A 19,652-nucleotide genomic window follows, 5' to 3' on the forward strand; every position below is an offset into this window, starting at 1 on the left:
TATATCTGCTCCTAGACGTGAGGGCCCGAACTTCTAGTTGTTTTTAATCTTTGTATATTTGGGGGCCCACTTGCAATACCCACACTAGTGTTGTATCGTTCATGAGTGATTCACGAGTGATTCATTCATAAGAACGAATCACAAGAAAGAACCATTTCCTTAAATGTTACGTTCATGCTTTCGTTCACACACATGAACGGTTTTGCCCACCACAAAACACACGTCTCAACCTGAACTAAATCCGTAGAGGTCATCCTCTGGTGTTCATGAAGGTGCAAAGCAAAATTCCATGGCAATCCAGCCAGAAGTTTTCCTCAGAGCCCCGCGACTGGCAGGACTAAAGACAGAAATGACAGTCATTTACAGTATTTACCTTACAAGGTCACTGGGCTTTTTGAAGCTCTTTGGGCAGAAATTGCAGCAGTTGGCAAACTTGGGCTCTGTCTCCATCTCAACGGCCTTGTCTTTGATCTCGCTAATCCGATCCCTCTCAGCCGCAGACTGGGACAGCACCCGCTCCGACACTGAGGCCTCCTTGCCGGGGTCCTTGGCCAATATGGCCGCCTGTTCCTCTGTAAAGGTTATAATGTCCAAACTTCTTCTCTTCGGTGCCCTCTGTTCCCCCTCCTCCTCCTCATCGTCATCATCATCACCAATATCTTCTCCATCGTGACCTACGACTGTGGAGAACAAGTGTAAAGTATGATTGTGTAAGAATAAATGATAAAGAATCATAAATTGTCAATTTAGTCCATTGAGAAGGGCTAATAAATTACACGTTATTATCCCTTTGGGTAAAGTTGTCTGGTGCATTTGATCCATCCTAACTACTGCACCAGGGGACCAACTCAAGTTGTAATGCCAGTACCTTGGTCAAGGGCAATGGCAGGTGTTTGTACTTGACTGCACTCACAAGGTATTTTTCTGTGATTGTTTGTGAGTGGTGCAATCACTCCCAAGCTTGACTGAGTGTGTATGTAACTATGTATGTCTCTGTTTGGCATATACTCGCGTATGAGTATACTGCCAACAGCTGCAATACCACTGGGTGACCAAGTGGCGCTGTTGAGCGTGCACGCTCACACACCCACACACACACACACACACACACACACACAGCTTATTGAAATGAACGGCTCAAATGCACCGCTAACTTCAAACTGTGTTTGAATTTAATTGACCACAGCAGCCACGGACAGTACAGCACGCTTCAGGACTTCTGTCTTATAGTATTCAAGGAGAACAGTATGTACCAAATACAGTATGCATGTTCAGGGTCTTGCACTGTATATTTTGTATATGATATGAGAGTGCATTGTGTACACTACACAGTCTATGAAGGTTTGTAGTTTTTTTTTGTGAGTTTGGTATTATAGGTGTCCTTTATGTTGTGTTGTTGCTGTCAGTATTTAATTGTTGTGTTAGTTTTTCATTGTATTATAATACATGCATAACAATAAAAATGAACTGAACAGAAACCTTTTTTGGTGTGGGAGAAGGAAACACACAAACCCTCTTCTTTCGAGGCAAGACTACAATCCATCTATCTACAGCTGGTGTAATCTCCAGTTCCAACAGAGATTTCACCTCAGAACCTTCACCAGGCACTGAGCTCTATTAATGTCCATGATGTAAGAACACTGTCCATCTGCTTCAGCTAACCAAGCCCACAGGGAAAGAAACAGGCCAACAATGTGGGAACAGCCCAATCTCATCCTGACCCTATGCGGGCACGTGCACATCTCTGGCTGAGACCTCAACTACATCAACAGGTTGGATCAGTAAATCAACTGTCACTAGCATTTGAATTATTTATTGAGTTTATATAGCTTTATATCAGAAGTCTAAATCAATTTATATTCATTAATTCATTAATTATTAATTCCTTTCACCTTTAGCAATCTAGGTTAATAATTGAAAAGTTATTAATATAGCTGATAGGATATTTTGTTATGGTTTATATCATCTTTTTATCAATTCATATTGATGACTAACTGACCATTTGACAACAAGGGCCAGCTTGTGACTGGGTGACACTGACCAGATTACAACCTTGGCTTGTGGAATTTGGTGCACAGTAGTCAGTACCCACAAGGCCAGGTCACTGTCTGGAAGAAACGAGGTCTTACCAACTGTCTGCCTGTACCTAAACAATGAGAATTGTTTTGGTTTATAAAGCTTCGCTGACACCATGGATTACAATGAACTCTTTGCCACGTATATGGAACCCACTTGTGGACAAGAAACATCCTATGAACTGTTTAAACGTCATAAATGGACTGACCAAATGACCATACTTATACTCATGTCAAAACATAATTTGTCAGAGAGAGCACGAACCTTTGAATCATTATTTCTGTACTGTTTACCTTTGTCTGATTACTCTCTCAGCACAGTAAAAATCTAAATATACATATTGATTCACTCTCCTGTCTTATTTCCTGGTGATCGTGTATATGGGAATAAGAAGGCGTTGTTGTTTACAAAGAATGTATCAATCAAAATGGTCCTATCATCGCCGCATACTAATGTAACGTTGACCGTCCGGGCGAGGTGAGGCACTCTCTCTCCAAACGGTGGTCCAGTGTTAGAATATGTTTTCAAAAAGAACCAGCTGTGAGTTTGGAAGTTTACTGTGTTTTCAGACAAGGTATTATTTTGACAACAGTACAATTTATTTGATAACATTGCCTGCTTGGACATCCGCCACTGGATCGCTGAACACAAGGTTTTCTGATTGCATGCTCCACGGTCCGAGGACGGATCTTTACAAACCATCGGTGACCGGAATATTATTTTAAGATAAGTATATTGTTTTCTTCAGTTATCTACGCAACAAGTCGCTTCTCAGTTTGAATTATTGGTTTGATTTTTGATATTTCAGGGAGTCGGACAAGGTTAAATAATAGTATCGCTCATTGTCTATGTTGCCTTCACTTCAGTAAGAGTCAACACATAAATTGCCCTGACATATCTTATCATATTGTCTGTGCCAACATAGGGGAATTACAGTAGGCCTATTAGGCACCATTCATTATATCATTCTTTTAAATTATAACATTTTATATTTTACGGTTGACATTATGGGGAATTCTCATTCCCCGCCTCACACACCCCACTCGGGACACACCCATGCCACGCACTGGAAGGCCCCTCCGACGGGACCTATTAACCAAATTGAGTCACTTCTTGAAAGTGTTAATGGACTTTACTGTGAATTTTTCTTTTTTTTTTTTCTTTTTTTTTTTCTATTCACCTTAAATGTTCTGTGGACTGATAGGACAATGACGACAATGGGGGGGACTCGGGAGGGATGGGTTGGGGAGAAAAAAGAAAAAAGAAATGTCTTGATTATACTGTAATGATGTAAACCCATTGTTTATTTGACATTGACATGAATAAAGATATTCTTAAAAAAAAAAGAAAGTGTTAATGATGATGAGGTGTTATTTGACATAACTAGAATTACTCCTTCTCCACATTCTCAAGGTGTGGACCTGATTGAACCTGCTGTCGGTGGACCTCCAGGATTTCTTTCTCCCCACCCTGGCACACGTGAGAAACCAAAACACACACTTGATGTTAAGGAAACACTCCTCGCTCCCAGGATAGCCAATCCACAGGGAGATGGCTCACTGACTGTATTATTATAAATGGAACGCAGAAGACATTCAAAATGTAGCAGACAATTTACCACATATACTCTCCGATTCGACCACATGGGAGACAGCTGTCAGAGCCGAGATAACAGAACTCGGGCTTAATACTAGAGAGGTCAGGCATTTGATTACAAAATGTTGTCCGAAAATAATGTCGAGGAGGCTGTGAACAAAATGATCGAGAATGCAAAATCTCTCATGCGTGCTAACACTGATTTATCTGTCCTTACTAAAACCAAACAGAAAACCGGAGAAAATGTTACGGAATTAATTTATAAATTCAAAACCCTGTTTGACTGCCAGTTGGGTGAAGTAAATGGCCAGAAGGGCTATAAAGATTAAGATTAGATAAAGATAAAGATTTGTTTAACCAACTGTTAAAGGACGGCCTCCATCCACATTTGAAGCACACTATTATTCTGCATAATCCATTGTGGATCATTATGAATCATTACTCTGGCTGGGTTCTACGACAATGCCATAGCTCCACCAAAACCTTTAGCTGAAATACAAGCTTTAATGACTCCGGAGGGCCACGTCACACTACATTCACCACATTATCTGCCATACCAATGGGGATGCGTGGCAAGCCGACAGCAGAGCCAACCAAGATCATGGAACCCAGGTAATCCACCTCACATCCAGTACACCTCTGGCCCCTCAACACAGGGCTCACAAACTACATGTCAGCCCCACCACAGAGCTTATTTATGTTGGAGTTGTGGGGAAGCGGACCATGCTGTAACCGTATGTCCCCAACTAAACTAAACGCTCCCTTTCAAACCTAAACATTGGTACAGAGTACAGACGGACAAATTGGCTGCAGACCAAGATGAACGGTGGACTAAATCTTAACTTTTGAACACTTCATATACATTTGTCATTGTAGATCTGCCATTTACATGATTTAACCTTGTCCATGAGGCCCCGGTTTCCTTAATAATGTTTTTCACCGTGTAAGTTCCATGTTACTGTTTCGACTTTCCGGTTTGCCTCCAAATACATTTTTATCTGTGTCAGATGGTCATATATCAGTCGTTTAAATTCTTTGTTTCATATCTGAATTTTTAGGGTGGATGTACAACGCCCTGATCTATTTTTTATCTATTTCTCCACGTTGTCTCTCTCTCTCTCATTGCTTCTGGATGCAATGAAAGGAAGAGAAAATTAGTGGTTTTCAGACTTTATTTTTTACGGTACAGTTTTGTTTTTTATCTAAAAGTTAGCTTGTTGAAAGGTTATTATTACCCAGCTTGTTGTTATGTTATTTGTTTGTTGTCTCTGTACCGTAGATCATTTCTGTTCTGGTAAATTGAGTCCTTTTGATACGTTTTTATAATGTCTCTGATTAAAGTTAAATTATCTTTTAAAATTAGTGCTAATTTTAAGACCAACTCTCTCCAGATTTAGACTTCAAAATGTGTTAAAATAAACTCCTGTAATATAAGTTTACTGCCTGCCATATGCCCGTATGGTGTGTGTGTGAGTGCGTGCACGTATGTGCGCGTTTGACCTTATCTTCCCTCTCTCACTCTCACTCTCCCTGTCTCTGTGCCTTTGTGAGAGAATGAGGTAGTTATATAAATGAAGTATGCCTGTCAATTTGATGGTTGTTTTAATGTCTGATTCATGCACAAAGTTTTGCTTTTAAGAATAACTTCATACATTTTAAACTGCCAAATATGTCTACAGAAAAAAAAAAAAAAAAACAATCTGTCAAATATTTAATTAGATTTAGAGAAGAAACCGCTTTAAACCTCTGCTCTTCTTACTCAAGTAAATATACTACAGGTCGTTATCTTGTTGACTATTGTAAACGAACAATATAAGAATTAGAGATTCATGTCCAACTCCGACAACAATTATAACAACTTATCTATGCCTTTATCTCCAGTCAGACTATTGTATATATATCAGATTTCACACAGAAAAAGCTCTCAGACAACCACAGCACTTTAAGAGAAGGCAGTTGCTACATGTCTATTTTATTCTTTATTTCTCCTGAAATGTATTTATATGCCTGTGTACAGTAATTTGTATTGACTGTGTGTGAAATAATGCAATGCAAATGCATTTGCCTTGCATAATATTGTTGCCTTCCACCAAACGTCAAGACAATCACAGTAAACATAACTATTTTATAGTTGAGCTGGTAGTCCACCCCCCTCCTTTCTCCCCTTCTTTTATGGTTATTTATTGTTAATACTATTGCTTTTCTTTTTTTTCACTCTCTTTTTCCTTGGTTTGTCAGTTTCTGTTTTGTTTTTTTGTTCTTTGGTTACTATTGATAATTACAATGAAAATGTGGGCATGAAGACATCCCACCTCAAGTACATGATGTTGTTGTATGTTCTGTCATTGTATGTTTTGTCTTGTGTGGTCTTTATGGATTGTCTGTCGGCAGCTTGAGGTTAAAAAAAAGAAAAAAAGTGCCCTGGGAATATGTTTTATCATTGAGATGTTTGATTGTTTGCACTGAATACAATAAATAAATAAATAAATACAAAAAGACAATCACAGTGTGCTATAATTGAAGTTGTGTTTCGCACCTCTCTCCACCACGGCGTGGGTCTTGTTCATGTGTTTTCGATACAGCAGGTTGGTCCTGAAGTTCTCGTCACACACCGGGCACTTGAAGGACTTGACGTGGATCATCACGTGTCGGTTGAGACTGCGGTTAGTGGTGAATGTACGGTCACAAACATTACACCTGTAGGGCTTCACTCCTGTTGGTGAAGGTCAGGGTGGGGAGGAGACAAAAGCAAGGATACCATTACTTTCATGTAAACATGAAACATGAACTGAATTTAGCATAAGGAGATTCAAGTGTGTGTTAAGGCAGTGGTTCTCAACCTTTTCAGGCCGTGACCCCCAAAATACATTTAGTTTGATTCGATCCATTTCATTGTGAAAATAGATGCTCACAACGCCTCGTGTTGCAAGGCGTTGTGAGCATGTAGATCTGCTATGTTCACAATTTCTGCCTATTTGACAATTTGACCATTGTTTGACCAGAGGTACTAAAAAGGTCTTTAAAGTCCTTCAATTGTCACATTAGAAATGTGCAGATACCCTGTATACACTTATACTGTATGTTGGTCTGTTTACGGTTGAGTGAGAAAACAATGTCAACATTTAGCTGAACATCTGGGGCACCCACCAAAATAATTTGGGGACCCCTCTGGGGGTCCCGACCCACAGGTTGAGAACCACTGTGTTAAGGGACTTTTTAATGTACATTGTTACAATTAAAGGTGTTGGACTCTTTGGTAAATATGTATGTCCAGAGTCTCTTAACAATGTGTCAGAAGCTACATGTTCATCATCTTGGCTGATGCACATGTCATCAAGAGATTGCGTGTATGAAAAGGCCACCAATGCAGCTATTTTACGTGATATCATCTCACCTGTATGGGTGTTGAGGTGGGACTTGAGCACCCCGGCTGAGACGAAGGCCCGGTAACACAGAGTACACCTGAATGGTCGTTCCCCAGTGTGGGACCGCATGTGCTGCTTCAGGTGGCTGGACTTCCTGAAGGCCTTAGCGCACCAGGTGCACCTGAAGAGGAAACCATCAGAGGAGCCAAGCTTCAGTTACAGTCAGTGTTAAAAACCCATTTAGAACGGGTACACATTATTGTGTATCATTATTTTATGCTTTAACTATTGAAAAATAGCAGATATACAAGCTCACAGCACGCTGCGAGCTTGTAGATCTGCTATTTTTGAAACATTTTGAAAAATTTGACCCGATTCTAAGTGTCTTTTGAATCCTAAGATTTTTTGAAAACCTATGTTTCTATGTCAGCAATCTGGCTAGCCATCGTTAACTGGAGCTCAGTTAGTCTGTTCTTGAGAGACTACTATGTCAGTGGCTCTTAAACTTTTTCATGTGAAGGACTCCCAAAATGATATGTATTTGGCCACGGACCCCCATCTTAGAATATCTAGTTCCAGGGACCACCCAGAAGCAAAATTGGAGTTACAAACGTAAAAATATATATATTCAAAGATTTGCACACATTTTCACGACTTTAAAAAAAATAGCAGATCTACAAGCTCGCAGCGCGGCACTCGGTGTTACTGGAATAATACAACTTTGTTGGTTCACAAGATAAGTTTATTCTCCGCTCTCCCAAACGCCACCTGCACGTACACACAGTAGTTTCGACAGACCACCCACACACATCCGGCCCACCGGTTCATACCTCCACAGCACACATCTCCCCCTAGCGGTTTACAGGAGATACAAGAGTGTACCAATATTAACAAACTCACTGTCTTTCTTTTTTTTAAAGCATGAATTTCAAAACAAACGTGCGATCTTAGTGCAGAGGATTAAACTCGGTTACATTCAAATTAAGCATCTTACAACTTGTGACCAAAAAAATTAAACTCGGTTACATTCAATGTCATTGTCTTTTTTAGTACTTCAAGCGAGTTGCCACTGTCCTTCTCCAAGAGCCTTCAGTAACTGGAGAGGTGAAGCACCCTTTTTTGTAAGGCAGTCTGCAAGTTGTTCTGTTGTTTTGTACCAAAGGATCCGCTCAACCCTTTTGGTTTGGATGAGCTCCTTGATACTGCTAATTTCCAGACGGAGTCTCTTTTCAGTGACTGACTTTGTGGACTTGAGTGCATCAGCCAGTGAATGATTATCCGTGACACAGGTTATTGGTGCAGCATGATCGACATCACCAGCAGTTAGTTCAGAGAATAGTGTAGACAAGAAAATAGCATTATCAATCCCTTCTGACATTGCCAGTGTTTCACCTGCAAGTGTGCTTCGCACAATCCTCTTGACTCTCCTAGACTGCCAAGAAAGGGGTGAAAACCTTCCATTTTCCCCCATCAGCACAATAAAGTGCCCTCCTTGTGTGCCCCCATCAGAGAGATTTGCAAATGAAGCATCACTGAACATAATCATCTTCAAGGCACTGTCTCTGCCCAAGTGATGGAAGTTGAGAACTACTTTCTTGGACTTAAGTTTAGACACTATCCTGTTTGCCTCATGAATAGTTTGAATAGTTGCATTTTTAATGCTTGATGCCAAGTTGCTTGCGTCAAACATCACATCTGGTCTGCTCTGCCTTGCAACCCAGAGGATTTGACCTATCTTGGACCGGAGTTCATCTCTTTCTTTTTCATAGAGAGGTGAGTCATGCTCAACAGCCCGTGAGGGATCCATATGTATGGGTTGCAAATGCTGTATGTAGTTTTCCTGGTGTATTTGTACTTTTCTGTTCTGAGTGACAAAGTCTATTCCCACATAACAGAAGTTTTCGTGTTCCTCACGTCCAATTTGGAATGCAGATCTGAGCTGTGGTATAACTGTGGTGGAGAAGCTTTGCGTGCCTCCCCACATGAAGTCATCCACATGGCAGGCTAGAACCCCAGACACAGTACAGTCCTTATCCAGCCAGTAGAAAACGGCTGGATCAACTTTGGAAACGTTTCCTCCTGTTGTCAGCACAATTTCCTTTACTCTGTTGTACCAGTAGAGAGAAGCATCTGCCAGTCCATAGACACACTTTTTTAGTTTCCATAAAGTGCCTTCACTCTCAGCCTCAGGAGGAGGCCTGATGTATAGTTCACGTGACAGTGTTGTTCCCTGCAAAAACGCAGATTTTATATCCATCGAATGCGGTGTCCACTGTCTTTGACAAATCACTGCGACAAGTAATCGAAGTGACTCCGTTGCACATGTGGGGGAGTCCTTTTGCAACTCTGACACTTGTAATTCCTCAAAACCTCTAGCCACAAGTCGTGCTTTTGGTACTAGTCCTGTTAGTGTCTCTTTGAGAGTACACACCCACCTGGTAGAAACACATTTCTGTCCCTCATTTTTAACTTCCTCAAACACATTGTTTTCTTTCCAGCTCTTTATCTCAACATGTTTTGCAAGGTCAAATGAAACATCCTTTGTTACAAATACATCCTCACATACATGTGTTACATTAGTGTCATCAACATTGGTTACATTAGTGTCATCAACATTTTCTGTTAACACTTCAAGGATCTCCACTCTTGACATATCAGCTGACTCTGTAGTGCCAGCAACATTAGTTGGTTCAATATACAGCAAATTGTACCAGTTCTTATACTTGCCCACAGCTTTGCCTGCACGCCCCAACACTTTAGCAGTATGTACAACGCCTTGGTCTCTGTCTGTGTATTTCACAATTTGTCCTCTTTTTAGACTAACATTTGTTCTCTGTTCAGTACCATCCTGTGTAACTGTATTGTCAGTTGTGTTACCTGTTTCATTTTGTGTTGTCTCCATGTCTCTCAGACCCTGTTGCACCACAGGTGTGTTGTCTTCTATGACCTCTAGGTCACTGTCAGAATGTCCAACAATGTCCTGTGCTCGCTCAAAGTTTGTGTCATTTTCTGAATCAGCCGTCGCATATTGATCCATCATTTCTCTGTTCACTTTTCTCAGTCTGAGCCGATGCACTCTAACGCATGTTCCTCCATGTCTCACAAAAATCACTGCACCGTCCTGTCCGATGACAACTCCTGGTCCTTTCCACTCAGGACAATCCACTCTCTTGTAATATACTCGGTCTCCACTTTCATATTTTTCATCAGTGTTACGTGTTTGTTTCCGCAGGGCTGGAGATACAAGAGTGTACCAATATTAACACTCGGTGCCACGCTGTGAGCTTGTATATCTGCTATTTTTCACTGGTTAAAGCATTCAATAATTCAAAGCAGCCAAAGGTATGGCTCCTCCATACCTCCAAAACCTGATGAACCCCTACACCCCCACCCGTTCACTTAGATCAGCCAACACAGGGATGCTGACAGAACCCTCGCTAAAAACTCCAGGGCAAAAATCAACTCGTCCGAGACAGTTTGCCCTCCTGGCTCCCAAGTTGTGGAATAAACTCCCTGTCGCACTTAGAACAACGGACTCACTCGCTAGCTTTCGCCGTGGACTGAAGACTCACCTTTTCAGACTCCACCTAAACCCTTAGCACTACAGTAAAATCAATGACCATACATGAAGCTAGTTAGCATTTGTTTTTGTTTTTTAGGTTTTTTAGAACTTTGTTTATATTGTGTTTTTCTCTAGATAGATATCCATTTACATTGTTATATTGCTGTTAATGTACTGACTTTTTATCTTGTTTATTATTGTGATGTTTTTTATCTGCTTATTGTAAGTCGCTTTGGATTAAAAGCGTCTGCTAAATGCCTAAACTCTAAACTGTAAACTGTAGGCCTAAATGGTTTAATTTTGGCAGCAAATTTTTGATTTCGTTTTAGTTGCAGTCTTTGAATAAAATGCAATTTAGTTTTAGTATAGTTTTAGTCGACTAAATATCATAACATTTTAGTTGACTAAGTGTACAGTTGATTTTGTCGACAAAACATTTTTGGCGGGCCTTGATGGTGTCTTAATGGCTGATTTTTCAAGCTACAAGATTTTACAAGCTCACAACGCAACACCCAAGTGCAACCAAACATGAAATGACTTGTCTTTTAGTTCTACTGGTTCTCTAGTCCCTACTGTGACATTTTTGTCTAGTTTTTATTTGTTGACAAAATTGTCAATATATTTAGTCATAGTTTTAGTCATCATAGTTTAGTTTTTATTTAGTTTCTACAGGGTATTTAGTTTTCGTCTGAGAAAAAAGGTAGTCGACGGAACATTTTTCGTCATACTGTAGTTTTAGTTGACGAAATCAACACTGGTTACAGTATATGGTCAGTTGCGCACCAAAAATAGCCAATCTTAAGCATAAATCAGGCTTTATCATCGGATCACATGGACAATAGATGATACAAAAAGACAAGGGGGTTGACTTAGAAAGCAGACTGGGAAAATAAATCAATGTAAAAGCAGCAGGGTTCTGTTAATCGCAGGTAGTTTCATTTGAAAAGCAAGACCAGCCCAACTAAAACATCACCAAATTATGTATTTATTCCTTCATGAATTTTTGATGTCTTTTTTAGGAGAAACATAATCTCGTTCTTTTTCTGATGCTGTTTGCAGAAGAAGTGGGGAAAAAAAGACAAATAAAGCAATCTTGAATCTTCAAGAGTGAATAAGTAGTACTTCCTATGCCTATTATTCAGAATTTCCTCAAATGCATTAGCCTGACCATAACTTCAGATAGCAGGCTTGCTTGCACAGAAAAAAAAAAAAAAAAACCCTGAGGAGCAATGAAGTGAAAAGTGGATAGAAAGGCTTGTGGCCACTGACAATATAGAGCTGTTCAATATTGGGGAAGGGGCTCTCCCAGGTGTGCTGTGCACATCAATAAGTGTCTACACTTGATGAACTACTACCGTACAATGTGGCGACTGCAGCAAGTAACATTAAGCAAACACAAGCTGTTTGTATCATACTTTTGTTTTACTGTACCTCAACTTTTTAATATAAATTTCTCTTCCAATTTAGCTGACAAATATAAATTGTTCAAACGTAATCGGAGACGGATTATGGCCTCATCACGACTCAATCACAGTTTAGCGATGCCCCAGCGTGAGAGCTGCTCGCTCATTCTATCCACTGTTTCAAATTTCAAGTGGAATGAGATTGTAAGGTTGGCCACGTGAGACTATCCTGCCCATTAAAGCAAGATGGATCGATGGACTCTGCTGCTGTCATGGACAGCATCATCAATCACACAGAAGTCTCACACTCTGAACCAGTACACTTTGTGAGTCCCATCTAAAGAACACACTACCTGGAACTTGTATTTGTTAAGAGGTGGAACCATTTGCTTTTTTTCTAACTTCACATTGTGACACGTTGTGAGCTTGTAAATCTGCTATGTTCGCTGAATGTTCAAATATGGACAATAGGGAAAGGGTTCATGTAATTAACATCTGAAGGTGACAATGAATAAGACTGAACTCTGAGGCACTGTAAGGAACATTCCGAGTATGTCTGCAAATAGAGAGATAAAACAAATAAGATGAGTTTTTCTTTGGCTCATTTCATTAACTCATACAGCAAGCAATCTCCACACTCTGCACTGAGAAACCGCCAGAGCGGCTTTAATCTTCTCCCTTTTGTTTTTCTGAAATTGTATTGCTCTCTAACCAGACTTGAGAAAAGCAGTGGGATGAAACCCAGATAACATTATCAAGAACTAAAGTTTGGGAAGCTGCCCCCATCCAACATAATCTGTTTTCAAGTTTGAAAGCCAAAACATTGCATAGAGGAAGGGTTGTTTTGGTGACAGAATGCGTACCCACACTACCCAGTGAGTGACATGCACGCACGCACGCACACGCACACGCACACACACACACACACACACACACACACACACACACACACACACACACACACACACACACACACACACACACAACCTGTATGCTCTCTTGGTGTTGTCTTCAGTGTCTTCCTGGAAGTCTTGCGTCTCTGCAGTGAGCTGTAACTCAATCTGGTTGTTCTCTTGAAGGAGGCCACTCGTCTAGTTTGACAAAGACACAAAGCAAATGTGATGTGCATAATGTTCCAGTCAAATGTCTTTGCTGGGTAACACATATGACAAATCTCCATTTTCCTTACACCACTGCTAGCTCAAAAGTGGAGAGAGCTACAGGGTTCCCACACATCTTTACCAATTAATTTCCAAAACTTTTACAAAACTTTTCCAGAATTTTTAACCCGATTTCCAGGACTATACAACAATAATTCAGCTCAATAACGAGTCGTTTACTCCTATGTGCAATGCCCAAGGACAGGCAGTGTATGCCAGTGGTTCTCAACCTTTTCAGGCCGTGACCCCCGAAATAATCATATCTGAACTGGGGACCTGGGCACCCTGACGAGCACTAAGAGTAGAGGAATCTTGTATAACACGGTTTTATTGTGAAAATAGCCGATCTACATGCTCACTTGTATAACACGTTTTTATTGTGAAAATAGACGATCTACATGCTCACAGCGCCTCACGTTGCAAGGCATTGTGTGTATGTAGATCTGCTATTTTCACAATTTCTGCCTCTATATATTTGACAATTTGGCCAATGTTTGATTTGTCATTTCAGAGGTATTAACAAAATCAATAACCAAAGACAATGCATAGCTATTTTTTCCAGGACCTTCCAGGACCCTTGATCAATTCCAAAACCTTTCCAGTACTGGAAAAATATTTTTCTAATTTCAAAATATTTCCTGGAATGTCATGACCGTGGGAACCCTGGAGCTAAAACAACGGATGCTATGGAGGGAAAAGCCATCGCTGAAGCAGAACTCACCACCTCTGCACTCTGCACATGTAGAAGGTTCTGGGAATGGTAGCTGGAGGACAGGGCCTGAGACTCCAACGTGCTGGAGTCCTGGAGCTGCTGGACCGTGGAGAACTGTGGCTGTGTGTAGCCTTCATTGATGGTGAAGCCTGTGTGGAAAATCAAACAAGAGAATTACCCTAACTCAGGGGTCTTCAACGTTTTCAGTCCAAGGACCCCTTAGTTGAGAGAGAGATGAAGCAGGGACCCCTGTTCATAGATTCCATATAGTTTCATCGTTTGACAGCACAATCATCAGTGTATTTTGGATTCATGTCAATTTGTGTTTTCAGATATTTAACCACTTAAATACTTAATAAACTTGACCTTTCACTCTGTACTTAGTCTGCTCTTTTTCCCCTCTACACCAAATCTCTTTGCCGAAAATAGTGAATCTACAAGCTCACAACAGCGCGAGGCGTTGTGAGGTTGTAGATCTGCTATTTTTGGCTAAAGTTCTCAGGATATGGACACTAGGGTTCAAGTTGTTAATATGAAAAGGATTGGAAGATTTGGAGGACCCCCTGTAGTAACTCTGAGGACCCCCTAGGGCTCCCGGACCCCCTGTTGAAGACCCCTGACATAAAGAAGGCTGTAATATGCAATTGTGCGAGACTGGACTGTGCTTGTCATCCCTGGACAAAATTACAATTTAGGGATTTAGCAGACGCTCTCATCCAGAGTGACTTACAAGTGCGAGAGGCTGACAAAATGATCATTTGATGATTTATTACGGTCACAATCATCATTAAATATGTCATTAGTTTTGAAAGCAGTTATAATTCCAGGAATTATAAGACGAGGCACAGCCATTATAATCTTTTTGAAAATGAGATATCCAAACTGCAAGGTAAAACGTTACTGAAGTTTTGGAAGCGGGATAAGCTCTCATTCATGACCCAAAGTTTCCCTCTGAGGGAGAAAACAGCTCATGGTGCCAAAGGTAAACCACCCAATTCAGCAATTCAGCTGTATTTAAAAAGTACGATCAGCATACAGTAAATCTTCCATGCAGTTGAAAGATGGTTTGAAAAGTGTCAGACCTAATTGACAATTTAAGTTATTATGTCGTCTGCATTACAGAGCAAGTCTAACAGCCAGGAACCAGGACCACCCACATGAAGAGGAGGAATCTCATTGATTTGAAATGGCTTTCAGCACCATAGAGCCATTAAATTACAGATCTGCTGCCTGCTGACACTATGGGCTGTATTTTGATTGTCTTAACTGTTTTACTGCCAGATGTTGTTATTTATTTATTGGGTTTTGTGCCAGCAAAAGCACCTTACCTTTGCGATGTTATAGACAAAGATGTATTTTTTTTTTTATCATTGTTATTTTATTTTCTCCTTAAATAGGTGTACTTTCGCTATACCAGCAGTAGAGGGCAGCCTCATGCAAGAATTAATGTGAAATGGCCGCGGTAGGCTGCCGTCCGTCAAGGCCGCTCAATCACTACAGAGCAATAGACCCAGAGAAAATAACATGGAAGTGTTTTGTTACTCCATTGATGCTAACGTCCAGTGGGTTTTTGAGAGCACTTTTACAGGAGCTGTCTCTACGGTACACACCCGCGTGACCCCTCATCAGTTTACAGACATCAAACCAAGGTACAAAAGAACAAGCCAAAGAACGTACTATTGGCATCGCGCCGCCGGGAAAAATGGGGCGAACGGGAACGTCCAAAGCGTTGATAGAGTTAAGTACCAGCTCTTATGCCTTAACTTAAAGGCCTGTCCATACCGTCTCCGACCACTGAACTTTTCAACGGAGAGTTACGACTTTCCGACGTGCAGCTTTCCGAACTCTAATTCGGGGCAATGCTTGTCAGAAGATGCGAGTGGTGTCATTTTGTAGTTTCCGACGAAAGGTTCGGTCGGTCGGAGACAGTATGGACAGGCCTTTAAATTAAGGCATAGGAGCTGGTACTTAAGACAATCAAAATAAAGCCCTATGACTCTAAGAGAACATTATCAGTAATAGCAAGACCTCTCTTACCTTAAGTTTAAGTTGCTTGATTCAGTATTTAGATATTTGATATTAATTGTTATCAGACTCATACTGCCCTCATAATACATGATCTGTCTGTGCTTATAGACTGTAAGTGAAAATAATTAGGAATGAAGTGTGTGTGTGTGTGTGTGTGTGTGTGTGGGTGGTACATTACCTTGGGTTAGTGCTTGCTGGTCAAAAGCAGGCTGAGGCAGTGTCTGTGAGTCAAACTGGCTGATATTCTGAGGCAGCGAATGTTGAGTATTCACGTAGGAGTCTGTAGACAAGGGGGAGAGAGGCCACAAAATGTGAGTCCATGCCAGTGGTTTTCAAACTTGTTTTGCCCAAGGCACACAATGGTCAAAATCTCAAGGCACACTTGCTTTCATAGTGTAAAAGGACAATCTACAAGCTGCATTTTTATGACTACAAAGATATCTACACGGCAAGGTAAAATGTTAGTCAAGTTTTGGAAGATGGATAAGAACCCAGATCCAACATTGCCCTCAAATCTAGTCTCATACTGTGCTGATTAGGGCAATAGTAACTGAGTTATGGCCATTTTAACCTTTAAACACTGCTGTAACACTGCTGTGTGCAATTTACCGGTAGTCTTTTTTCTTCTTTTTTTTTTTACTATTCTCATATGTTTTTTGCATAGTACTGAATTGAGTACAAAAGGACCCCAATGTAAACAAGCTATTGTGCTTTCTAGGCCTTGTATCTGAAGTGTACTGTCCTATGGTTTTCCTATGCAAACTGCAAATAACTTAAGGCATTCAATCAATCAATCAATGCCAAACCCATGAACAGTTTTTGTGCTGAGCTTGGTCCGGATCGGAGCAACGGTGCGCCTTGACAACGCGTGGCCCCTGGAGGCCCCTGGCAGCAGTAAGCTGGGTTATACAACGTCGCCTCTGGCAGCAGTGAGCTGGGCTGTACAAAGTGGCCCCTGGGAGCACCTGACACAGTAAGCTGGGCTGTACATTGTTACAAATGATGTGACTATTCTCTAGCCTGGTAAACCATCCTGGTCGTGTGAATTCACATTTCATTTCCAACATGTAAATGTGAATTCAGGCTCACACACACACACACACACACACACACACACACACACACACACACACACACACACACACACACACACACACACACACACACACACACACACACACACACACACACACACACACACACACACACACACACACACACACACACACACACACACACACACACACACACGCGCGCGTGTGGTTCTGTTCCGCTCTATAGATGCCTTTAACCACATCATGATCCCCAGCTCTGAAGGCACTCTTCGTCCGCTTAAGGAGGGCAATGATGTCCCTGTTCATCAAGGGTTTCTTATTAGACCTTTTTTGAGGACACAGAAATATCTGTAATAGCCTGGCATAAGCCGTCTCTGTCATCACCGTGTGCCCTGACGAACTCATCCCAATCATACACCTCCAACTCAAACCTCAGTCGCTCCACCGCAATCATCTGACCATTTTTGGACAAAGTAAAGGCTTTGTGGGGTGAAATGACTAGCCTGAAAGCTGCCACTCACTAATATCGCTAAAGAGACAGAGAAGAGACTCTACAAGTCACGTCAGTCTAACTAACATGTGTGAGGCCTTTGAGAGTCATTGGCAGCTTGTGGTGGTACAGGACAGTGTGTCCATTAGATGTTGTTAACCACTTCAACTCAGACATCACAATTTTGGAGATGCCTTTGGACATGGGCAGGGGAAAAAAATCAAAAATATATGCTCACGCACATAGCTATTTTTGCAATTATTTAGGGCTTAAGTGGTTAGAAAGGGACGCTTATCCTTTGTATTAGTTCGTTAGTTGCATCTTTCTCATTAGGTAAAAGAGACTGAGATCTGAAAAGAGTTGACCTTTCTAGAAAACAACCATCCTCATGCATTGCGCCCGCTCTGTAACCCTTGGCAACATCGACAGTGTTGCTCCCTGCATCTCTGTCAGAGATGAAGAGCAGTTAGGATAATGGTTGCATCACATCCCCCGTGGCGCCAGTGAAGCAGCGGTGTACTTACCTGCCAGTTTCTCAAAGAGAAATTGACATTGATAGTTGATGAGCGGAGTATGGGAGTAAATATATTAATTGGGCACAGCAGGTATGTAGCAGAACCTCCTGTCATCTCCTCATACACAAAAGACACCAGCCAAAAAGAAGGTTATTTGAAGTTCAAATGTCACAAAGCCCAAACGTGGGGAAGGGAAAAGCAATTATTACATCCATCAGAGTAGCTATACAAATGAAAAAGCTCTATTCAGGGACAGAGTTCATCCCAAGCCGTACAAATCCCCCCAAACCCCCACACACACAGCAAAAAGACACCAGCCAAAAAGAAAATTATTTAAATGCTGGGGAAAAAAACGTCTAAAATCAAAAGGCTGCATTCAAGGACCGAAATGAGAATACCGAGTAGAGTTTATACAAACAGTTTTCTTCAGGGAACTTGGTTGGTGAAAGACTTGAAATCAAACTATGGGAATACGGACTTCACATCTCAATATTTCATTTTTCCTTTTCAGTGAAGGGCAAAGATAGCGTGTGGAATATTTAAAAAGTATTTCAGTATGGATAGGATTATGAAAGGTCAAGAACAGAGAACTATGCCATAATGGGGTGGCTCTGGTGCATTGGAAAAGTACACTCCAAAGAGACCAGAGAAAGCACGTTGTGGCTTTTCAAATATACAGTAAAATACCTCTAGCATTTCTACTATTCATTGTACTACTCTGTCACCAAAATGTGTAATGGCCTGACACATCCATTAAAAGATGTAAATCACTGTTTTCCTTCAAAACTGGCCTGAAAAATCATCTCTGAGGAGACCAAGGGGAAGATAAATGCAAGTTCCATTAGAAATTAGGTGACATTCACTGCTACCGTTTTGATCCTGTACATGTATTTGTACTATATGTTGATTAATTGAAAACATAAGGCCACATTGGAAACAAGTCAAAACATTTCTTTGTCTATTTCTACACCTATACTGTTGGCTCCTGCAACAGAGTTTTGCATAACGATATAGTAGATCATTGCAAATTAAAATAGTTGTTTTTCAATTCAGTTACTATATCGTTAAACCCCTACTAATTATGGTTGCAGCATAACTCTTGAAATCTGAACGGGTAGAAGATGTGTCCTGGAACTTGAATTAGTTTTAAGTGTGGATACAAATATCCTGCACCCAATATGGAAGCGCTGACTGCTTGTCAATTCTTCTGAATTATGTCAGTAAATAAGGAAGCCAATTAAACACATGCTTTGGTAGATGAAAGTTCAGAAAGTTCACACAGAAGGGGTTGTTATTCCGTCGACAGTAGCAAACAAACAAGGCACTTGCGTTATTCAATTTTGGCAATTATTTTTTAGAAGGACTGCCTTGCATTTCTGAGTTCTAATTATATTGCTCTCTTTATTGTAGATGTCATCATGAACATGGAGATGTGTTTTTTTGCCAAAAGTGTTGAACAAGGGTGATTCTTCTCCATGGGGATCTTTTCTTACCAGAGACCACATACCTTTTTGTAATTATAGAAATGAAATGATTTACAAGCTCATTGCCGAGAACCAAGAGGAGGCAGGTGTGGAAGTGAAAGCCTACTGTTTTCTTTTTTTCTTTTTTTTAATATTTGTCCTCCATAAGTCATTTTGAACATTTGTGTGCATCAAAGAAAACAGGAACGATGAGAGAAAGCAATGTC

At 40.8% G+C, this 19,652-nt stretch overlaps 1 protein-coding gene across 1 annotated transcript in view; it reads right to left on the bottom strand.

The window, feature by feature from the left end:
* znf236 (zinc finger protein 236) overlaps positions 1-19,652 on the bottom strand; it is a 149,882-nt gene that overhangs the window by 87,714 nt on the left and 42,516 nt on the right. The window contains exons 13-18 of the mRNA XM_080747343.1: positions 16,081-16,182; positions 13,884-14,023; positions 12,990-13,093; positions 7,067-7,218; positions 6,209-6,385; positions 374-680 (exon numbers count right to left, since the gene is read on the bottom strand). Coding sequence (XP_080603469.1) covers positions 374-680; positions 6,209-6,385; positions 7,067-7,218; positions 12,990-13,093; positions 13,884-14,023; positions 16,081-16,182 — 982 coding nt within the window. The remainder of the gene's footprint in view (positions 1-373; positions 681-6,208; positions 6,386-7,066; positions 7,219-12,989; positions 13,094-13,883; positions 14,024-16,080; positions 16,183-19,652) is intronic.

Source organism: Nannobrachium achirus (assembly GCF_963921795.1).
Source record: "Nannobrachium achirus genome assembly, chromosome: 2".
Taxonomy (NCBI): Eukaryota; Metazoa; Chordata; class Actinopteri; order Myctophiformes; family Myctophidae; genus Nannobrachium; species Nannobrachium achirus.